The 17,812-nt window shown below is 37.6% G+C and overlaps 1 protein-coding gene across 1 annotated transcript in view; it reads left to right on the top strand.

The window, feature by feature from the left end:
• The window catches only part of LOC142656137 (striated muscle preferentially expressed protein kinase-like), a 70,744-nt gene that overhangs the window by 44,381 nt on the left and 8,551 nt on the right, over positions 1–17,812 (top strand). Inside the window, exon 15 of the mRNA XM_075831028.1 lies at positions 16,098–16,247. Coding sequence (XP_075687143.1) covers positions 16,098–16,247 — 150 coding nt within the window. The remainder of the gene's footprint in view (positions 1–16,097; positions 16,248–17,812) is intronic.

Genomic DNA, 17,812 nt, shown 5'->3' with positions numbered 1-17,812 from the left:
AATATACCCCTCATATATCCAGCAGTAGTAATATACCTCTCATATACCCAGCAGTAGTAATATACCCCTCATATATCCAGCAGTAGTAATATACCCCTCATATATCCAGCAGTAGTAATATACCCCTCATATCCAGCAGTAGTAATATACCTCTCATATATCCAGCAGTAGTAATATACCTCTCATATATCCAGCAGTAGTAATATACCCCTCATATCCAGCAGTAGTAATATACCTCTCATATATCCAGCAGTAGTAATATACCCCTCATATATCCAGCAGTAGTAATATACCCCTCATATATCCAGCAGTAGTAATATACCTCTCATATATCCAGCAGTAGTAATATACCCCTCATATATCCAGCAGTAGTAATATACCTCTCATATATCCAGCAGTAGTAATATACCCATCATATGTCCAGCAGTAGTAATATACCCCTCATATATCCAGCAGTAGTAATATACCTCTCATATATCCAGCAGTAGTAATATACCCCTCATATATCCAGCAGTAGTAATATACCCCTCATATATCCAGCAGTAGTAATATACCTCTCATATATCCAGCAGTAGTAATATACCTCTCATATATCCAGCAGTAGTAATATACCCCTCATATATCCAGCAGTAGTAATATACCCCTCATATATCCAGCAGTAGTAATATACCTCTCATATATCCAGCAGTAGTAATATACCTCTCATATATCCAGCAGTAGTAATATACCTCTCATATATCCAGCAGTAGTAATATACCTCTCATATATCCAGCAGTAGTAATATACCCCTCATATATCCAGCAGTAGTAATATACCCCTCATATATCCAGCAGTAGTAATATACCTCTCATATATCCAGCAGTAGTAATATATCTCTCATATACCCAGCAGTAGTAATATACCTCTCATATATCCAGCAGTAGTAATATACCCCTCATATATCCAGCAGTAGTAATATACCTCTCATATATCCAGCAGTAGTAATATACCTCTCATATATCCAGCAGAAGTAATATACCTCTCATATATCCAGCAGTAGTAATATACCTCTCATATATCCAGCAGTAGTAATATACCCCTCATATATCCAGCAGTAGTAATATACCTCTCATATATCCAGCAGTAGTAATATACCTCTCATATATCCAGCAGTAGTAATATACCCCTCATATATCCAGCAGTAGTAATATACCCCTCATATATCCAGCAGTAGTAATATACCTCTCATATATCCAGCAGTAGTAATATACCTCTCATATATCCAGCAGTAGTAATATACCTCTCATATATCCAGCAGTAGTAATATACCCCTCATATATCCAGCAGTAGTAATATACCTCTCATATATCCAGCAGTAGTAATATATCTCTCATATACCCAGCAGTAGTAATATACCCCTCATATATCCAGCAGTAGTAATATACCTCTCATATATCCAGCAGTAGTAATATACCTCTCATATATCCAGCAGTAGTAATATACCCCTCATATATCCAGCAGTAGTAATATACCCCTCATATATCCAGCAGTAGTAATATATCTCTCATATACCCAGCAGTAGTAATATACCCCTCATATATCCAGCAGTAGTAATATACCTCTCATATATCCAGCAGTAGTAATATACCTCTCATATACCCAGCAGTAGTAATATACCCCTCATATATCCAGCAGTAGTAATATACCTCTCATATATCCAGCAGTAGTAATATATCTCTCATATACCCAGCAGTAGTAATATACCTCTCATATATCCAGCAGTAGTAATATACCCCTCATATATCCAGCAGTAGTAATATACCTCTCATATATCCAGCAGTAGTAATATACCTCTCATATATCCAGCAGAAGTAATATACCTCTCATATATCCAGCAGTAGTAATATACCTCTCATATATCCAGCAGTAGTAATATACCCCTCATATATCCAGCAGTAGTAATATACCTCTCATATATCCAGCAGTAGTAATATATCTCTCATATACCCAGCAGTAGTAATATACCTCTCATATATCCAGCAGTAGTAATATACCTCTCATATATCCAGCAGTAGTAATATACCTCTCATATATCCAGCAGTAGTAATATACCCCTCATATATCCAGCAGTAGTAATATACCTCTCATATATCCAGCAGTAGTAATATATCTCTCATATACCCAGCAGTAGTAATATACCCCTCATATATCCAGCAGTAGTAATATACCCCTCATATACCCAGCAGTAGTAATATACCCCTCATATATCCAGCAGTAGTAATATACCCCTCATATATCCAGCAGTAGTAATATACCCCTCATATACCCAGCAGTAGTAATATACCTCTCATATATCCAGCAGTAGTAATATATCTCTCATATATCCAGCAGTAGTAATATACCCCTCATATATCCAGCAGTAGTAATATACCTCTCATATATCCAGCAGTAGTAATATACCCCTCATATATCCAGCAGTAGTAATATACCTCTCATATACCCAGCAGTAGTAATATACCCCTCATATATCCAGCAGTAGTAATATACCTCTCATATATCCAGCAGTAGTAATATACCTCTCATATATCCAGCAGTAGTAATATACCTCTCATATATCCAGCAGTAGTAATATACCTCTCATATATCCAGCAGTAGTAATATACCCCTCATATATCCAGCAGTAGTAATATACCTCTCATATATCCAGCAGTAGTAATATACCTCTCATATATCCAGCAGTAGTAATATACCTCTCATATATCCAGCAGTAGTAATATACCTCTCATATATCCAGCAGTAGTAATATACCCATCATATGTCCAGCAGTAGTAATATACCTCTCATATACCCAGCAGTAGTAATATACCTCTCATATATCCAGCAGTAGTAATATACCCCTCATATATCCAGCAGTAGTAATATACCTCTCATATATCCAGCAGTAGTAATATACCTCTCATATATCCAGCAGTAGTAATATACCTCTCATATATCCAGCAGTAGTAATATACCTCTCATATATCCAGCAGTAGTAATATATCTCTCATATACCCAGCAGTAGTAATATACCCCTCATATATCCAGCAGTAGTAATATACCCCTCATATATCCAGCAGTAGTAATATACCTCTCATATATCCTGCAGTAGTAATATACCTCTCATATATCCAGCAGTAGTAATATACCCCTCATATATCCAGCAGTAGTAATATACCCCTCATATATCCAGCAGTAGTAATATACCTCTCATATATCCAGCAGTAGTAATATACCCCTCATATATCCAGCAGTAGTAATATACCCCTCATATATCCAGCAGTAGTAATATACCCCTCATATATCCAGCAGTAGTAATATACCTCTCATATATCCAGCAGTAGTAATATACCTCTCATATATCCAGCAGTAGTAATATACCTCTCATATATCCAGCAGTAGTAATATACCCCTCATATATCCAGCAGTAGTAATATACCCCTCATATATCCAGCAGTAGTAATATACCTCTCATATATCCAGCAGTAGTAATATACCTCTCATATATCCAGCAGTAGTAATATACCCCTCATATATCCAGCAGTAGTAATATACCTCTCATATATCCAGCAGTAGTAATATACCTCTCATATATCCAGCAGTAGTAATATACCTCTCATATACCCAGCAGTAGTAATATACCCCTCATATATCCAGCAGTAGTAATATACCCCTCATATATACAGCAGTAGTAATATACCTCTCATATATCCAGCAGTAGTAATATATCTCTCATATACCCAGCAGTAGTAATATACCCCTCATATATCCAGCAGTAGTAATATACCCCTCATATATCCAGCAGTAGTAATATACCTCTCATATATCCAGCAGTAGTAATATACCTCTCATATATCCAGCAGTAGTAATATACCTCTCATATATCCAGCAGTAGTAATATATCTCTCATATACCCAGCAGTAGTAATATACCTCTCATATATCCAGCAGTAGTAATATACCCCTCATATACCCAGCAGTAGTAATATACCCCTCATATATCCAGCAGTAGTAATATACCTCTCATATATCCAGCAGTAGTAATATACCCCTCATATATCCAGCAGTAGTAATATACCTCTCATATATCCAGCAGTAGTAATATACCCCTCATATACCCAGCAGTAGTAATATACCCCTCATATATCCAGCAGTAGTAATATACCTCTCATATATCCTGCAGTAGTAATATACCCCTCATATATCCAGCAGTAGTAATATACCTCTCATATATCCAGCAGTAGTAATATACCCATCATATGTCCAGCAGTAGTAATATACCCCTCATATATCCAGCAGTAGTAATATACCTCTCATATATCCAGCAGTAGTAATATACCTCTCATATATCCAGCAGTAGTAATATACCTCTCATATATCCAGCAGTAGTAATATACCCCTCATATATCCAGCAGTAGTAATATACCCCTCATATATCCTGCAGTAGTAATATACCTCTCATACATCCAGCAGTAGTAATATACCTCTCATATATCCAGCAGTAGTAATATACCTCTCATATATCCAGCAGTAGTAATATACCTCTCATACATCCAGCAGTAGTAATATACCTCTCATATATCCAGCAGTAGTAATATACCTCTCATATATCCAGCAGTAGTAATATACCTCTCATATATCCAGCAGTAGTAATATACCCATCATATGTCCAGCAGTAGTAATATACCCCTCATATATCCAGCAGTAGTAATATACCCCTCATATATCCAGCAGTAGTAATATACCTCTCATATATCCAGCAGTAGTAATATACCTCTCATATATCCAGCAGTAGTAATATACCCATCATATGTCCAGCAGTAGTAATATACCCCTCATATATCCAGCAGTAGTAATATACCTCTCATATATCCAGCAGTAGTAATATACCTCTCATATATCCAGCAGTAGTAATATACCTCTCATATATCCAGCAGTAGTAATATATCTCTCATATACCCAGCAGTAGTAATATACCCCTCATATATCCAGCAGTAGTAATATACCTCTCATATATCCTGCAGTAGTAATATACCTCTCATATATCCAGCAGTAGTAATATACCTCTCATATACCCAGCAGTAGTAATATACCTCTCATATATCCAGCAGTAGTAATATACCTCTCATATATCCAGCAGTAGTAATATACCTCTCATATATCCAGCAGTAGTAATATACCTCTCATATATCCAGCAGTAGTAATATACCTCTCATATATCCAGCAGTAGTAATATACCCCTCATATATCCAGCAGTAGTAATATACCCCTCATATATCCAGCAGCAGTAATATACCTCTCATATATCCAGCAGTAGTAATATACCTCTCATATATCCAGCAGTAGTAATATACCTCTCATATATCCAGCAGTAGTAATATACCCCTCATATATCCAGCAGTAGTAATATACCCCTCATATATCCAGCAGTAGTAATATACCTCTCATATACCCAGCAGTAGTAATATACCTCTCATATATCCAGCAGTAGTAATATACCCCTCATATATCCAGCAGTAGTAATATACCTCTCATATACCCAGCAGTAGTAATATACCTCTCATATATCCAGCAGTAGTAATATACCTCTCATATATCCAGCAGTAGTAATATACCCCTCATATATCCAGCAGTAGTAATATACCTCTCATATATCCAGCAGTAGTAATATACCTCTCATATATCCAGCAGTAGTAATATATCTCTCATATACCCAGCAGTAGTAATATACCCCTCATATATCCAGCAGTAGTAATATACCCCTCATATATCCTGCAGTAGTAATATACCCCTCATATATCCAGCAGTAGTAATATACCCCTCATATATCCAGCAGTAGTAATATACCTCTCATATATCCAGCAGTAGTAATATACCTCTCATATATCCAGCAGTAGTAATATACCCCTCATATATCCAGCAGTAGTAATATACCTCTCATATATCCAGCAGTAGTAATATACCCCTCATATATCCAGCAGTAGTAATATACCCCTCATATATCCAGCAGTAGTAATATACCCCTCATATATCCAGCAGCAGTAATATACCTCTCATATACCCAGCAGTAGTAATATACCTCTCATATATCCAGCAGTAGTAATATACCCCTCATATATCCAGCAGTAGTAATATACCTCTCATATATATCCAGCAGCAGTAATATACCTCTCATATATCCAGCAGCAGTAATATACCTCTCATATATCCAGCAGTAGTAATATACCCATCATATATCCAGCAGTAGTAATATACCCCTCATATACCCAGCAGTAGTAATATACCTCTCATATATACAGCAGTAGTAATATACCCATCATATATCCAGCAGTAGTAATATACCCCTCATATATCCAGCAGTAGTAATATACCCCTCATATATCCAGCAGTAGTAATATACCTCTCATATATCCAGCAGTAGTAATATACCTCTCATATATCCAGCAGTAGTAATATACCCATCATATATCCAGCAGTAGTAATATACCTCTCATATACCCAGCAGTAGTAATATACCTCTCATATATCCAGCAGTAGTAATATACCCCTCATATACCCAGCAGTAGTAATATACCTCTCATATACCCAGCAGTAGTAATATACCTCTCATATATCCAGCAGTAGTAATATACCTCTCATATATCCAGCAGTAGTAATATACCCCTCATATATCCAGCAGTAGTAATATACCTCTCATATATCCAGCAGTAGTAATATACCCCTCATATATCCAGCAGTAGTAATATACCTCTCATATATCCAGCAGTAGTAATATACCTCTCATATATCCAGCAGTAGTAATATACCTCTCATATATCCAGCAGTAGTAATATACCTCTCATATATCCAGCAGTAGTAATATACCTCTCATATATCCAGCAGTAGTAATATACCTCTCATATATCCAGCAGTAGTAATATACCCCTCATATATCCAGCAGTAGTAATATACCCCTCATATATCCAGCAGTAGTAATATACCTCTCATATATCCAGCAGTAGTAATATACCTCTCATATATCCAGCAGTAGTAATATACCCCTCATATATCCAGCAGTAGTAATATACCCCTCATATATCCAGCAGTAGTAATATACCTCTCATATATCCAGCAGTAGTAATATACCTCTCATATATCCAGCAGTAGTAATAAACCTCTCATATATCCAGCAGTAGTAATATACCTCTCATATATATCCAGCAGCAGTAATATACCTCTCATATATCCAGCAGCAGTAATATACCTCTCATATATCCAGCAGTAGTAATATACCCCTCATATATCCAGCAGTAGTAATATACCCCTCATATATCCAGCAGTAGTAATATACCTCTCATATATCCAGCAGTAGTAATATACCCCTCATATATCCAGCAGTAGTAATATACCTCTCATATACCCAGCAGTAGTAATATACCCCTCATATATCCAGCAGTAGTAATATACCCCTCATATATCCAGCAGTAGTAATATACCTCTCATATATCCAGCAGTAGTAATATACCTCTCATATATCCAGCAGTAGTAATATACCCCTCATATATCCAGCAGTAGTAATATACCTCTCATATACCCAGCAGTAGTAATATACCCCTCATATATCCAGCAGTAGTAATATACCCCTCATATATCCAGCAGTAGTAATATACCTCTCATATATCCAGCAGTAGTAATATACCTCTCATATATCCAGCAGTAGTAATATACCTCTCATATATCCAGCAGTAGTAATATACCTCTCATATATCCAGCAGTAGTAATATACCTCTCATATATCCAGCAGTAGTAATATACCTCTCATATATCCAGCAGTAGTAATATACCTCTCATATATCCAGCAGTAGTAATATACCTCTCATATATCCAGCAGTAGTAATATACCTCTCATATATCCAGCAGTAGTAATATACCTCTCATATATCCAGCAGTAGTAATATACCTCTCATATATCCAGCAGTAGTAATATACCTCTCATATATCCAGCAGTAGTAATATACCTCTCATATATCCAGCAGTAGTAATATACCCCTCATATATCCAGCAGTAGTAATATACCTCTCATATATCCAGCAGTAGTAATATACCTCTCATATATCCAGCAGTAGTAATATACCTCTCATATATCCAGCAGTAGTAATATACCTCTCATATATCCAGCAGTAGTAATATACCTCTCATATATCCAGCAGTAGTAATATACCTCTCATATATCCAGCAGTAGTAATATACCCCTCATATATCCAGCAGTAGTAATATACCTCTCATATACCCAGCAGTAGTAATATACCTCTCATATATCCAGCAGTAGTAATATACCTCTCATATATCCAGCAGTAGTAATATACCCCTCATATATCCAGCAGTAGTAATATACCTCTCATATACCCAGCAGTAGTAATATACCCCTCATATATCCAGCAGTAGTAATATACCCCTCATATATCCAGCAGTAGTAATATACCTCTCATATATCCAGCAGTAGTAATATACCTCTCATATATCCAGCAGTAGTAATATACCCCTCATATATCCAGCAGTAGTAATATACCTCTCATATATCCAGCAGTAGTAATATACCTCTCATATATCCAGCAGTAGTAATATACCCCTCATATATCCAGCAGTAGTAATATACCTCTCATATACCCAGCAGTAGTAATATACCTCTCATATATCCAGCAGTAGTAATATACCCCTCATATATCCAGCAGTAGTAATATACCCCTCATATATCCAGCAGTAGTAATATACCTCTCATGTATCCAGCAGTAGTAATATACCTCTCATACATCCAGCAGTAGTAATATACCTCTCATATATCCAGCAGTAGTAATATACCCCTCATATATCCAGCAGTAGTAATATACCTCTCATATATCCAGCAGTAGTAATATACCTCTCATATATCCAGCAGTAGTAATATACCTCTCATATATCCAGCAGTAGTAATATACCTCTCATATATCCAGCAGTAGTAATATACCTCTCATATATCCAGCAGTAGTAATATACCCCTCATATACCCAGCAGTAGTAATATACCTCTCATATATCCAGCAGTAGTAATATACCCCTCATATATCCAGCAGTAGTAATATACCCCTCATATATACAGCAGTAGTAATATACCTCTCATATATCCAGCAGTAGTAATATACCTCTCATATATCCAGCAGTAGTAATATACCTCTCATATATCCAGCAGTAGTAATATACCTCTCATATATCCAGCAGTAGTAATATACCTCTCATATATCCAGCAGTAGTAATATACCCCTCATATACCCAGCAGTAGTAATATACCTCTCATATATCCAGCAGTAGTAATATACCTCTCATATACCCAGCAGTAGTAATATACCTCTCATACATCCAGCAGTAGTAATATACCCCTCATATATCCAGCAGTAGTAATATACCTCTCATACATCCAGCAGTAGTAATATACCTCTCATATATCCAGCAGTAGTAATATACCCCTCATATACCCAGCAGTAGTAATATACCTCTCATATATCCAGCAGTAGTAATATACCCCTCATACATCCAGCAGTAGTAATATACCTCTCATATACCCAGCAGTAGTAATATACCTCTCATATATCCAGCAGTAGTAATATACCTCTCATATATCCAGCAGTAGTAATATACCCCTCATATATCCAGCAGCAGTAATATACCCCTCATATATCCAGCAGTAGTAATATACCTCTCATATATCCAGCAGTAGTAATATACCCCTCATATATCCAGCAGTAGTAATATACCTCTCATATATCCAGCAGTAGTAATATACCTCTCATATATCCAGCAGCAGTAATATACCCCTCATATATCCAGCAGTAGTAATATACCTCTCATATATCCAGCAGTAGTAATATACCCCTCATATATCCAGCAGTAGTAATATACCTCTCATATATCCAGCAGTAGTAATATACCTCTCATATATCCAGCAGTAGTAATATACCTCTCATATACCCAGCAGTAGTAATATACCTCTCATACATCCAGCAGTAGTAATATACCCCTCATATACCCAGCAGTAGTAATATACCTCTCATATATCCAGCAGTAGTAATATACCTCTCATATATCCAGCAGTAGTAATATACCTCTCATATATCCAGCAGTAGTAATATACCCCTCATATATCCAGCAGTAGTAATATACCCCTCATATACCCAGCAGTAGTAATATACCCCTCGTATATCCAGCAGTAGTAATATACCTCTCATATACCCAGCAGTAGTAATATACCTCTCATACATCCAGCAGTAGTAATATACCTCTCATATACCCAGCAGTAGTAATATACCTCTCATACATCCAGCAGTAGTAATATACCTCTCATATACCCAGCAGTAGTAATATACCTCTCATATATCCAGCAGTAGTAATATACCCCTCATATACCCAGCAGTAGTAATATACCTCTCATATATCCAGCAGTAGTAATATACCTCTCATATACCCAGCAGTAGTAATATACCTCTCATACATCCAGCAGTAGTAATATACCCCTCATATACCCAGCAGTAGTAATATACCTCTCATATATCCAGCAGTAGTAATATACCCCTCATATACCCAGCAGTAGTAATATACCTCTCATATATCCAGCAGTAGTAATATACCTCTCATATATCCAGCAGTAGTAATATACCCCTCATATATCCAGCAGTAGTAATATACCTCTCATATATCCAGCAGTAGTAATATACCTCTCATATATCCAGCAGTAGTAATATACCTCTCATATATCCAGCAGTAGTAATATACCCCTCATATATCCAGCAGTAGTAATATACCCCTCATATACCCAGCAGTAGTAATATACCTCTCATATATCCAGCAGTAGTAATATACCCCTCATATATCCAGCAGTAGTAATATACCTCTCATATACCCAGCAGTAGTAATATACCTCTCATATATCCAGCAGTAGTAATATACCCCTCATATATCCAGCAGTAGTAATATACCTCTCATATATCCAGCAGTAGTAATATACCTCTCATATATCCAGCAGTAGTAATATACCTCTCATATACCCAGCAGTAGTAATATACCTCTCATATATCCAGCAGTAGTAATATACCTCTCATATACCCAGCAGTAGTAATATACCCCTCATATATACAGCAGTAGTAATATACCCCTCATATATCCAGCAGTAGTAATATACCCCTCATATATACAGCAGTAGTAATATACCCCTCATATACCCAGCAGTAGTAATATACCTCTCATATATCCAGCAGTAGTAATATACCTCTCATATATCCAGCAGTAGTAATATACCTCTCATATATCCAGCAGTAGTAATATACCTCTCATATATCCAGCAGTAGTAATATACCCCTCATATATCCAGCAGTAGTAATATACCCCTCATATATCCAGCAGTAGTAATATACCTCTCATATACCCAGCAGTAGTAATATACCCCTCATATATCCAGCAGTAGTAATATACCTCTCATATACCCAGCAGTAGTAATATACCTCTCATATATCCAGCAGTAGTAATATACCTCTCATATATCCAGCAGTAGTAATATACCCCTCATATATCCAGCAGTAGTAATATACCCCTCATATATCCAGCAGTAGTAATATACCCCTCATATATCCAGCAGTAGTAATATACCTCTCATATATCCAGCAGTAGTAATATACCTCTCATATACCCAGCAGTAGTAATATACCTCTCATATATCCAGCAGTAGTAATATACCCCTCATATATCCAGCAGTAGTAATATACCCCTCATATATCCAGCAGTAGTAATATACCCCTCATATATCCAGCAGTAGTAATATACCTATCATATATCCAGCAGTAGTAATATACCTCTCATATATCCAGCAGTAGTAATATACCTCTCATATATCCAGCAGTAGTAATATACCTCTCATATATCCAGCAGTAGTAATATACCCCTCATATATCCAGCAGTAGTAATATACCCCTCATATATCCAGCAGTAGTAATATACCCCTCATATATCCAGCAGTAGTAATATACCTATCATATATCCAGCAGTAGTAATATACCTCTCATATATCCAGCAGTAGTAATATACCCCTCATATACCCAGCAGTAGTAATATACCTCTCATATACCCAGCAGTAGTAATATACCTCTCATATATCCAGCAGTAGTAATATACCCCTCATATATCCAGCAGTAGTAATATACCCCTCATATATCCAGCAGTAGTAATATACCCCTCATATATCCAGCAGTAGTAATATACCCCTCATATATCCAGCAGTAGTAATATACCTCTCATATATCCAGCAGTAGTAATATAACCCTCATATATCCAGCAGTAGTAATATACCTCTCATATATCCAGCAGTAGTAATATACCCCTCATATACCCAGCAGTAGTAATATACCCCTCATATATCCAGCAGTAGTAATATACCCCTCATATATCCAGCAGTAGTAATATACCTCTCATATATCCAGCAGTAGTAATATACCTCTCATATATCCAGCAGTAGTAATATACCTCTCATATACCCAGCAGTAGTAATATACCTCTCATATATCCAGCAGTAGTAATATACCTCTCATATATCCAGCAGTAGTAATATACCCCTCATATACCCAGCAGTAGTAATATACCCCTCATATATCCAGCAGTAGTAATATACCCCTCATATATCCAGCAGTAGTAATATACCTCTCATATATCCAGCAGTAGTAATATACCCCTCATATACCCAGCAGTAGTAATATACCCCTCATATATCCAGCAGTAGTAATATACCTCTCATATACCCAGCAGTAGTAATATACCTCTCATACATCCAGCAGTAGTAATATACCCCTCATATATCCAGCAGTAGTAATATACCCCTCATATATCCAGCAGTAGTAATATACCCCTCATATATCCAGCAGTAGTAATATACCCCTCATATATCCAGCAGTAGTAATATACCTCTCATACATCCAGCAGTAGTAATATACCCCTCATATATCCAGCAGTAGTAATATACCCCTCATATACCCAGCAGTAGTAATATACCCCTCATATATCCAGCAGTAGTAATATACCCCTCATATACCCAGCAGTAGTAATATACCCCTCATATATCCAGCAGTAGTAATATACCCCTCATATACCCAGCAGTAGTAATATACCTCTCATACATCCAGCAGTAGTAATATACCCCTCATATATCCAGCAGTAGTAATATACCCCTCATATATCCAGCAGTAGTAATATACCCCTCATATATCCAGCAGTAGTAATATACCTCTCATATATCCAGCAGTAGTAATATACCCCTCATATACCCAGCAGTAGTAATATACCTCTCATATATCCAGCAGTAGTAATATACCTCTCATATATCCAGCAGTAGTAATATACCTCTCATACATCCAGCAGTAGTAATATACCTCTCATATATCCAGCAGTAGTAATATACCTCTCATATATCCAGCAGTAGTAATATACCTCTCATATACCCAGCAGTAGTAATATACCTCTCATATATCCAGCAGTAGTAATATACCTCTCATATACCCAGCAGTAGTAATATACCCCTCATATATCCAGCAGTAGTAATATACCCCTCATATATCCAGCAGTAGTAATATACCTCTCATATATCCAGCAGTAGTAATATACCCCTCATATATCCAGCAGTAGTAATATACCTCTCATATACCCAGCAGTAGTAATATACCCCTCATATACCCAGCAGTAGTAATATACCTCTCATATATCCAGCAGTAGTAATATACCTCTCATATATCCAGCAGTAGTAATATACCTCTCATACATCCAGCAGTAGTAATATACCCCTCATATATCCAGCAGTAGTAATATACCCCTCATATATCCAGCAGTAGTAATATACCTCTCATATATCCAGCAGTAGTAATATACCTCTCATATATCCAGCAGTAGTAATATACCTCTCATACATCCAGCAGTAGTAATATACCTCTCATATATCCAGCAGTAGTAATATACCTCTCATATATCCAGCAGTAGTAATATACCTCTCATATATCCAGCAGTAGTAATATACCCCTCATATACCCAGCAGTAGTAATATACCTCTCATATACCCAGCAGTAGTAATATACCCCTCATATATCCAGCAGTAGTAATATACCCCTCATATATCCAGCAGCAGTAATATACCTCTCATATATCCAGCAGTAGTAATATACCTCTCATATATCCAGCAGTAGTAATATACCTCTCATATATCCAGCAGTAGTAATATACCTCTCATATATCCAGCAGTAGTAATATACCTCTCATATATACAGCAGTAGTAATATACCCCTCATATATCCAGCAGTAGTAATATACCCCTCATATATCCAGCAGTAGTAATATACCTCTCATATATCCAGCAGTAGTAATATACCTCTCATATATACAGCAGTAGTAATATACCCCTCATATATCCAGCAGTAGTAATATACCTCTCATATACCCAGCAGTAGTAATATACCCCTCATATATCCAGCAGTAGTAATATACCCCTCATATATCCAGCAGTAGTAATATACCTCTCATATATCCAGCAGTAGTAATATACCCCTCATATATCCAGCAGTAGTAATATACCTCTCATATATCCAGCAGTAGTAATATACCTCTCATATATCCAGCAGTAGTAATATACCCCTCATATATCCAGCAGTAGTAATATACCTCTCATATATCCAGCAGTAGTAATATACCTCTCATATATCCAGCAGTAGTAATATACCCCTCATATACCCAGCAGTAGTAATATACCCCTCATATATCCAGCAGTAGTAATATACCTCTCATATATCCAGCAGTAGTAATATACCTCTCATATATCCAGCAGTAGTAATATACCCCTCATATATCCAGCAGTAGTAATATACCCCTCATATATCCAGCAGTAGTAATATACCCCTCATATATACAGCAGTAGTAATATACCCCTCATATATCCAGCAGTAGTAATATACCCCTCATATATACAGCAGTAGTAATATATCCCTCATATATCCAGCAGTAGTAATATACCTCTCATATATCCAGCAGTAGTAATATACCCCTCATATATCCAGCAGTAGTAATATACCCCTCATATATCCAGCAGTAGTAATATACCCCTCATATATCCAGCAGTAGTAATATACCTCTCATATATCCAGCAGTAGTAATATACCTCTCATATATCCAGCAGTAGTAATATACCCCTCATATACCCAGCAGTAGTAATATACCTCTCATATACCCAGCAGTAGTAATATACCCCTCATATACCCAGCAGTAGTAATATACCTCTCATATACCCAGCAGTAGTAATATACCTCTCATATATCCAGCAGTAGTAATATACCTCTCATATATCCAGCAGTAGTAATATACCTCTCATATATCCAGCAGTAGTAATATACCTCTCATATATCCAGCAGTAGTAATATACCTCTCATATATCCAGCAGTAGTAATATACCCCTCATATACCCAGCAGTAGTAATATACCTCTCATATATCCAGCAGTAGTAATATAACCCTCATATATCCAGCAGTAGTAATATACCCCTCATATATCCAGCAGTAGTAATATACCCCTCATATATCCAGCAGTAGTAATATACCCCTCATATATCCAGCAGTAGTAATATACCCCTCATATATCCAGCAGTAGTAATATACCTCTCATATATCCAGCAGTAGTAATATACCTCTCATATATCCAGCAGTAGTAATATACCCCTCATATACCCAGCAGTAGTAATATACCTCTCATATATCCAGCAGTAGTAATATACCCCTCATATATCCAGCAGTAGTAATATACCCCTCATATATCCAGCAGCAGTAATATACCCCTCATATATCCAGCAGTAGTAATATACCTCTCATATATCCAGCAGTAGTAATATACCTCTCATATATCCAGCAGTAGTAATATACCCCTCATATATCCAGCAGTAGTAATATACCCCTCATATATCCAGCAGTAGTAATATACCTCTCATATATCCAGCAGTAGTAATATACCTCTCATATATCCAGCAGCAGTAATATACCAAATGCATTTTCTTATGCCACAGGCTGAGCGGGCGATCTCCTTTCTTTGAAATGGACCCTGTGGAGACAGAAAATAAGATCCTATCGGGCCGGTTTGACATTTTTAAGTTGTACTCCAATGTGTCTCAGAGCGCGTCCCTCTTCATACGTAAGCTGTTGTCTATATATCCCTGGTAAGTGATCCGGACGTCCGCAGAAACTGAACTCCACATTTAATATACAATTTCTACAAGAAGAGTTTTCCATTTATAAATACCCTAAGAAGAAAAAGTGCTGAGCCCAGTAGTAGTACTATACCCAGCAATCGTAAAGTGCCATTCATATGCCCAGCCATCGTAATATTCAGGAACGTTGACAGCTTCTTTATACTACACCACACAGGAGAGCTGACAGCTCCTCTATACTACACCACACAGGAGAGCTGCCAGCTCCTCTATACTACACCACACAGGAGAACCGACAGCTCCTCTATACTACACCACACAGGAGAGCTGACAGCTCCTCTATACTACACCACACAGGAGAGCTGCCAGCTCCTCTATACTACACCACACAGGAGAACTGACAGATCCTCTATGCTACACCACACAGGAGAGCTGACAGCTCTTCTATACTACACCACACAGGAGAACTGAGAGCTCCTCTATACTACACCACACAGGAGAGCTGACAGATCCTCTGTACTACACCACACAGGAGAGCTGACAGCTCCTCTATACTACACCACACAGGAGAGCTTACCGCTCCTCTATACTACACCACACTGGAGAGCTGACAGCTCCTCTATACTACACCACACCGGAGAGCTGACAGCTCCTCTATACTACACCACACAGGAGAGCTGACAGCTCCTCTATACTACACCATACAGGAGAGCTGACAGCTCCTCTATACTACACCAAGCAGGAGAGCTGACAGTTTCTCTATACTACACCACACAGGGAAGCTGACAGATCCTCTATACTACACCACACAGGAGAACCGACAGCTCCTCTATACTACACCACACAGGAGAGCTGACAGCTCCTCTATACTACACCAAACAGGAGAGCTGCCAGCTCCTCTATACTACACCACACAGGAGAACTGACAGATCCTCTATGCTACACCACACAGGAGAGCTGACAGCTCTTCTATACTACACCACACAGGAGAACTGACAGCTCCTCTATACAACACCACACAGGAGAGCTGACAGATCCTCTGTACTACACCACACAGGAGAGCTGACAGCTCCTCTATACTACACAACACAGGAGAGCTTACCGCTCCTCTATACTACACCACACAGGAGAGCTGACAGCTCCTCTATACTACACCACACCGGAGAGCTGACAGCTCCTCTATACTACACCACACAGGAGAGCTGACAGCTCCTCTATACTACACCATACAGGAGAGCTGACAGCTCCTCTATACTACACCAAGCAGGAGAGCTGACAGTTTCTCTATACTACACCACACAGGGAAGCTGACAGATCCTCTATACTACACCACACAGGAGAACTGACAGTTTCTCTATACTACACCACACAGGAGAGCTGACAGCTCCACTATACTACACCACACAGGAGAGCTGACAGATCCTCTATACTACACCACACAGGAGAGCTGACAGCTCCTCTATACTACACCACACAGGAGAACCGACAGCTCCTCTATACTACACCACACAGGAGAACTGACAGATCCTCTATGCTACACCACACAGGAGAGCTGACAGCTCTTCTATACTACA

Source organism: Rhinoderma darwinii, chromosome 6 (genome assembly GCF_050947455.1).
Source record: "Rhinoderma darwinii isolate aRhiDar2 chromosome 6, aRhiDar2.hap1, whole genome shotgun sequence".
Taxonomy (NCBI): domain Eukaryota; kingdom Metazoa; phylum Chordata; class Amphibia; order Anura; family Rhinodermatidae; genus Rhinoderma; species Rhinoderma darwinii.
The sequence above is the reverse complement of the archived record's forward strand: the minus strand, read 5'-3'. Positions and strand labels throughout refer to the sequence as shown.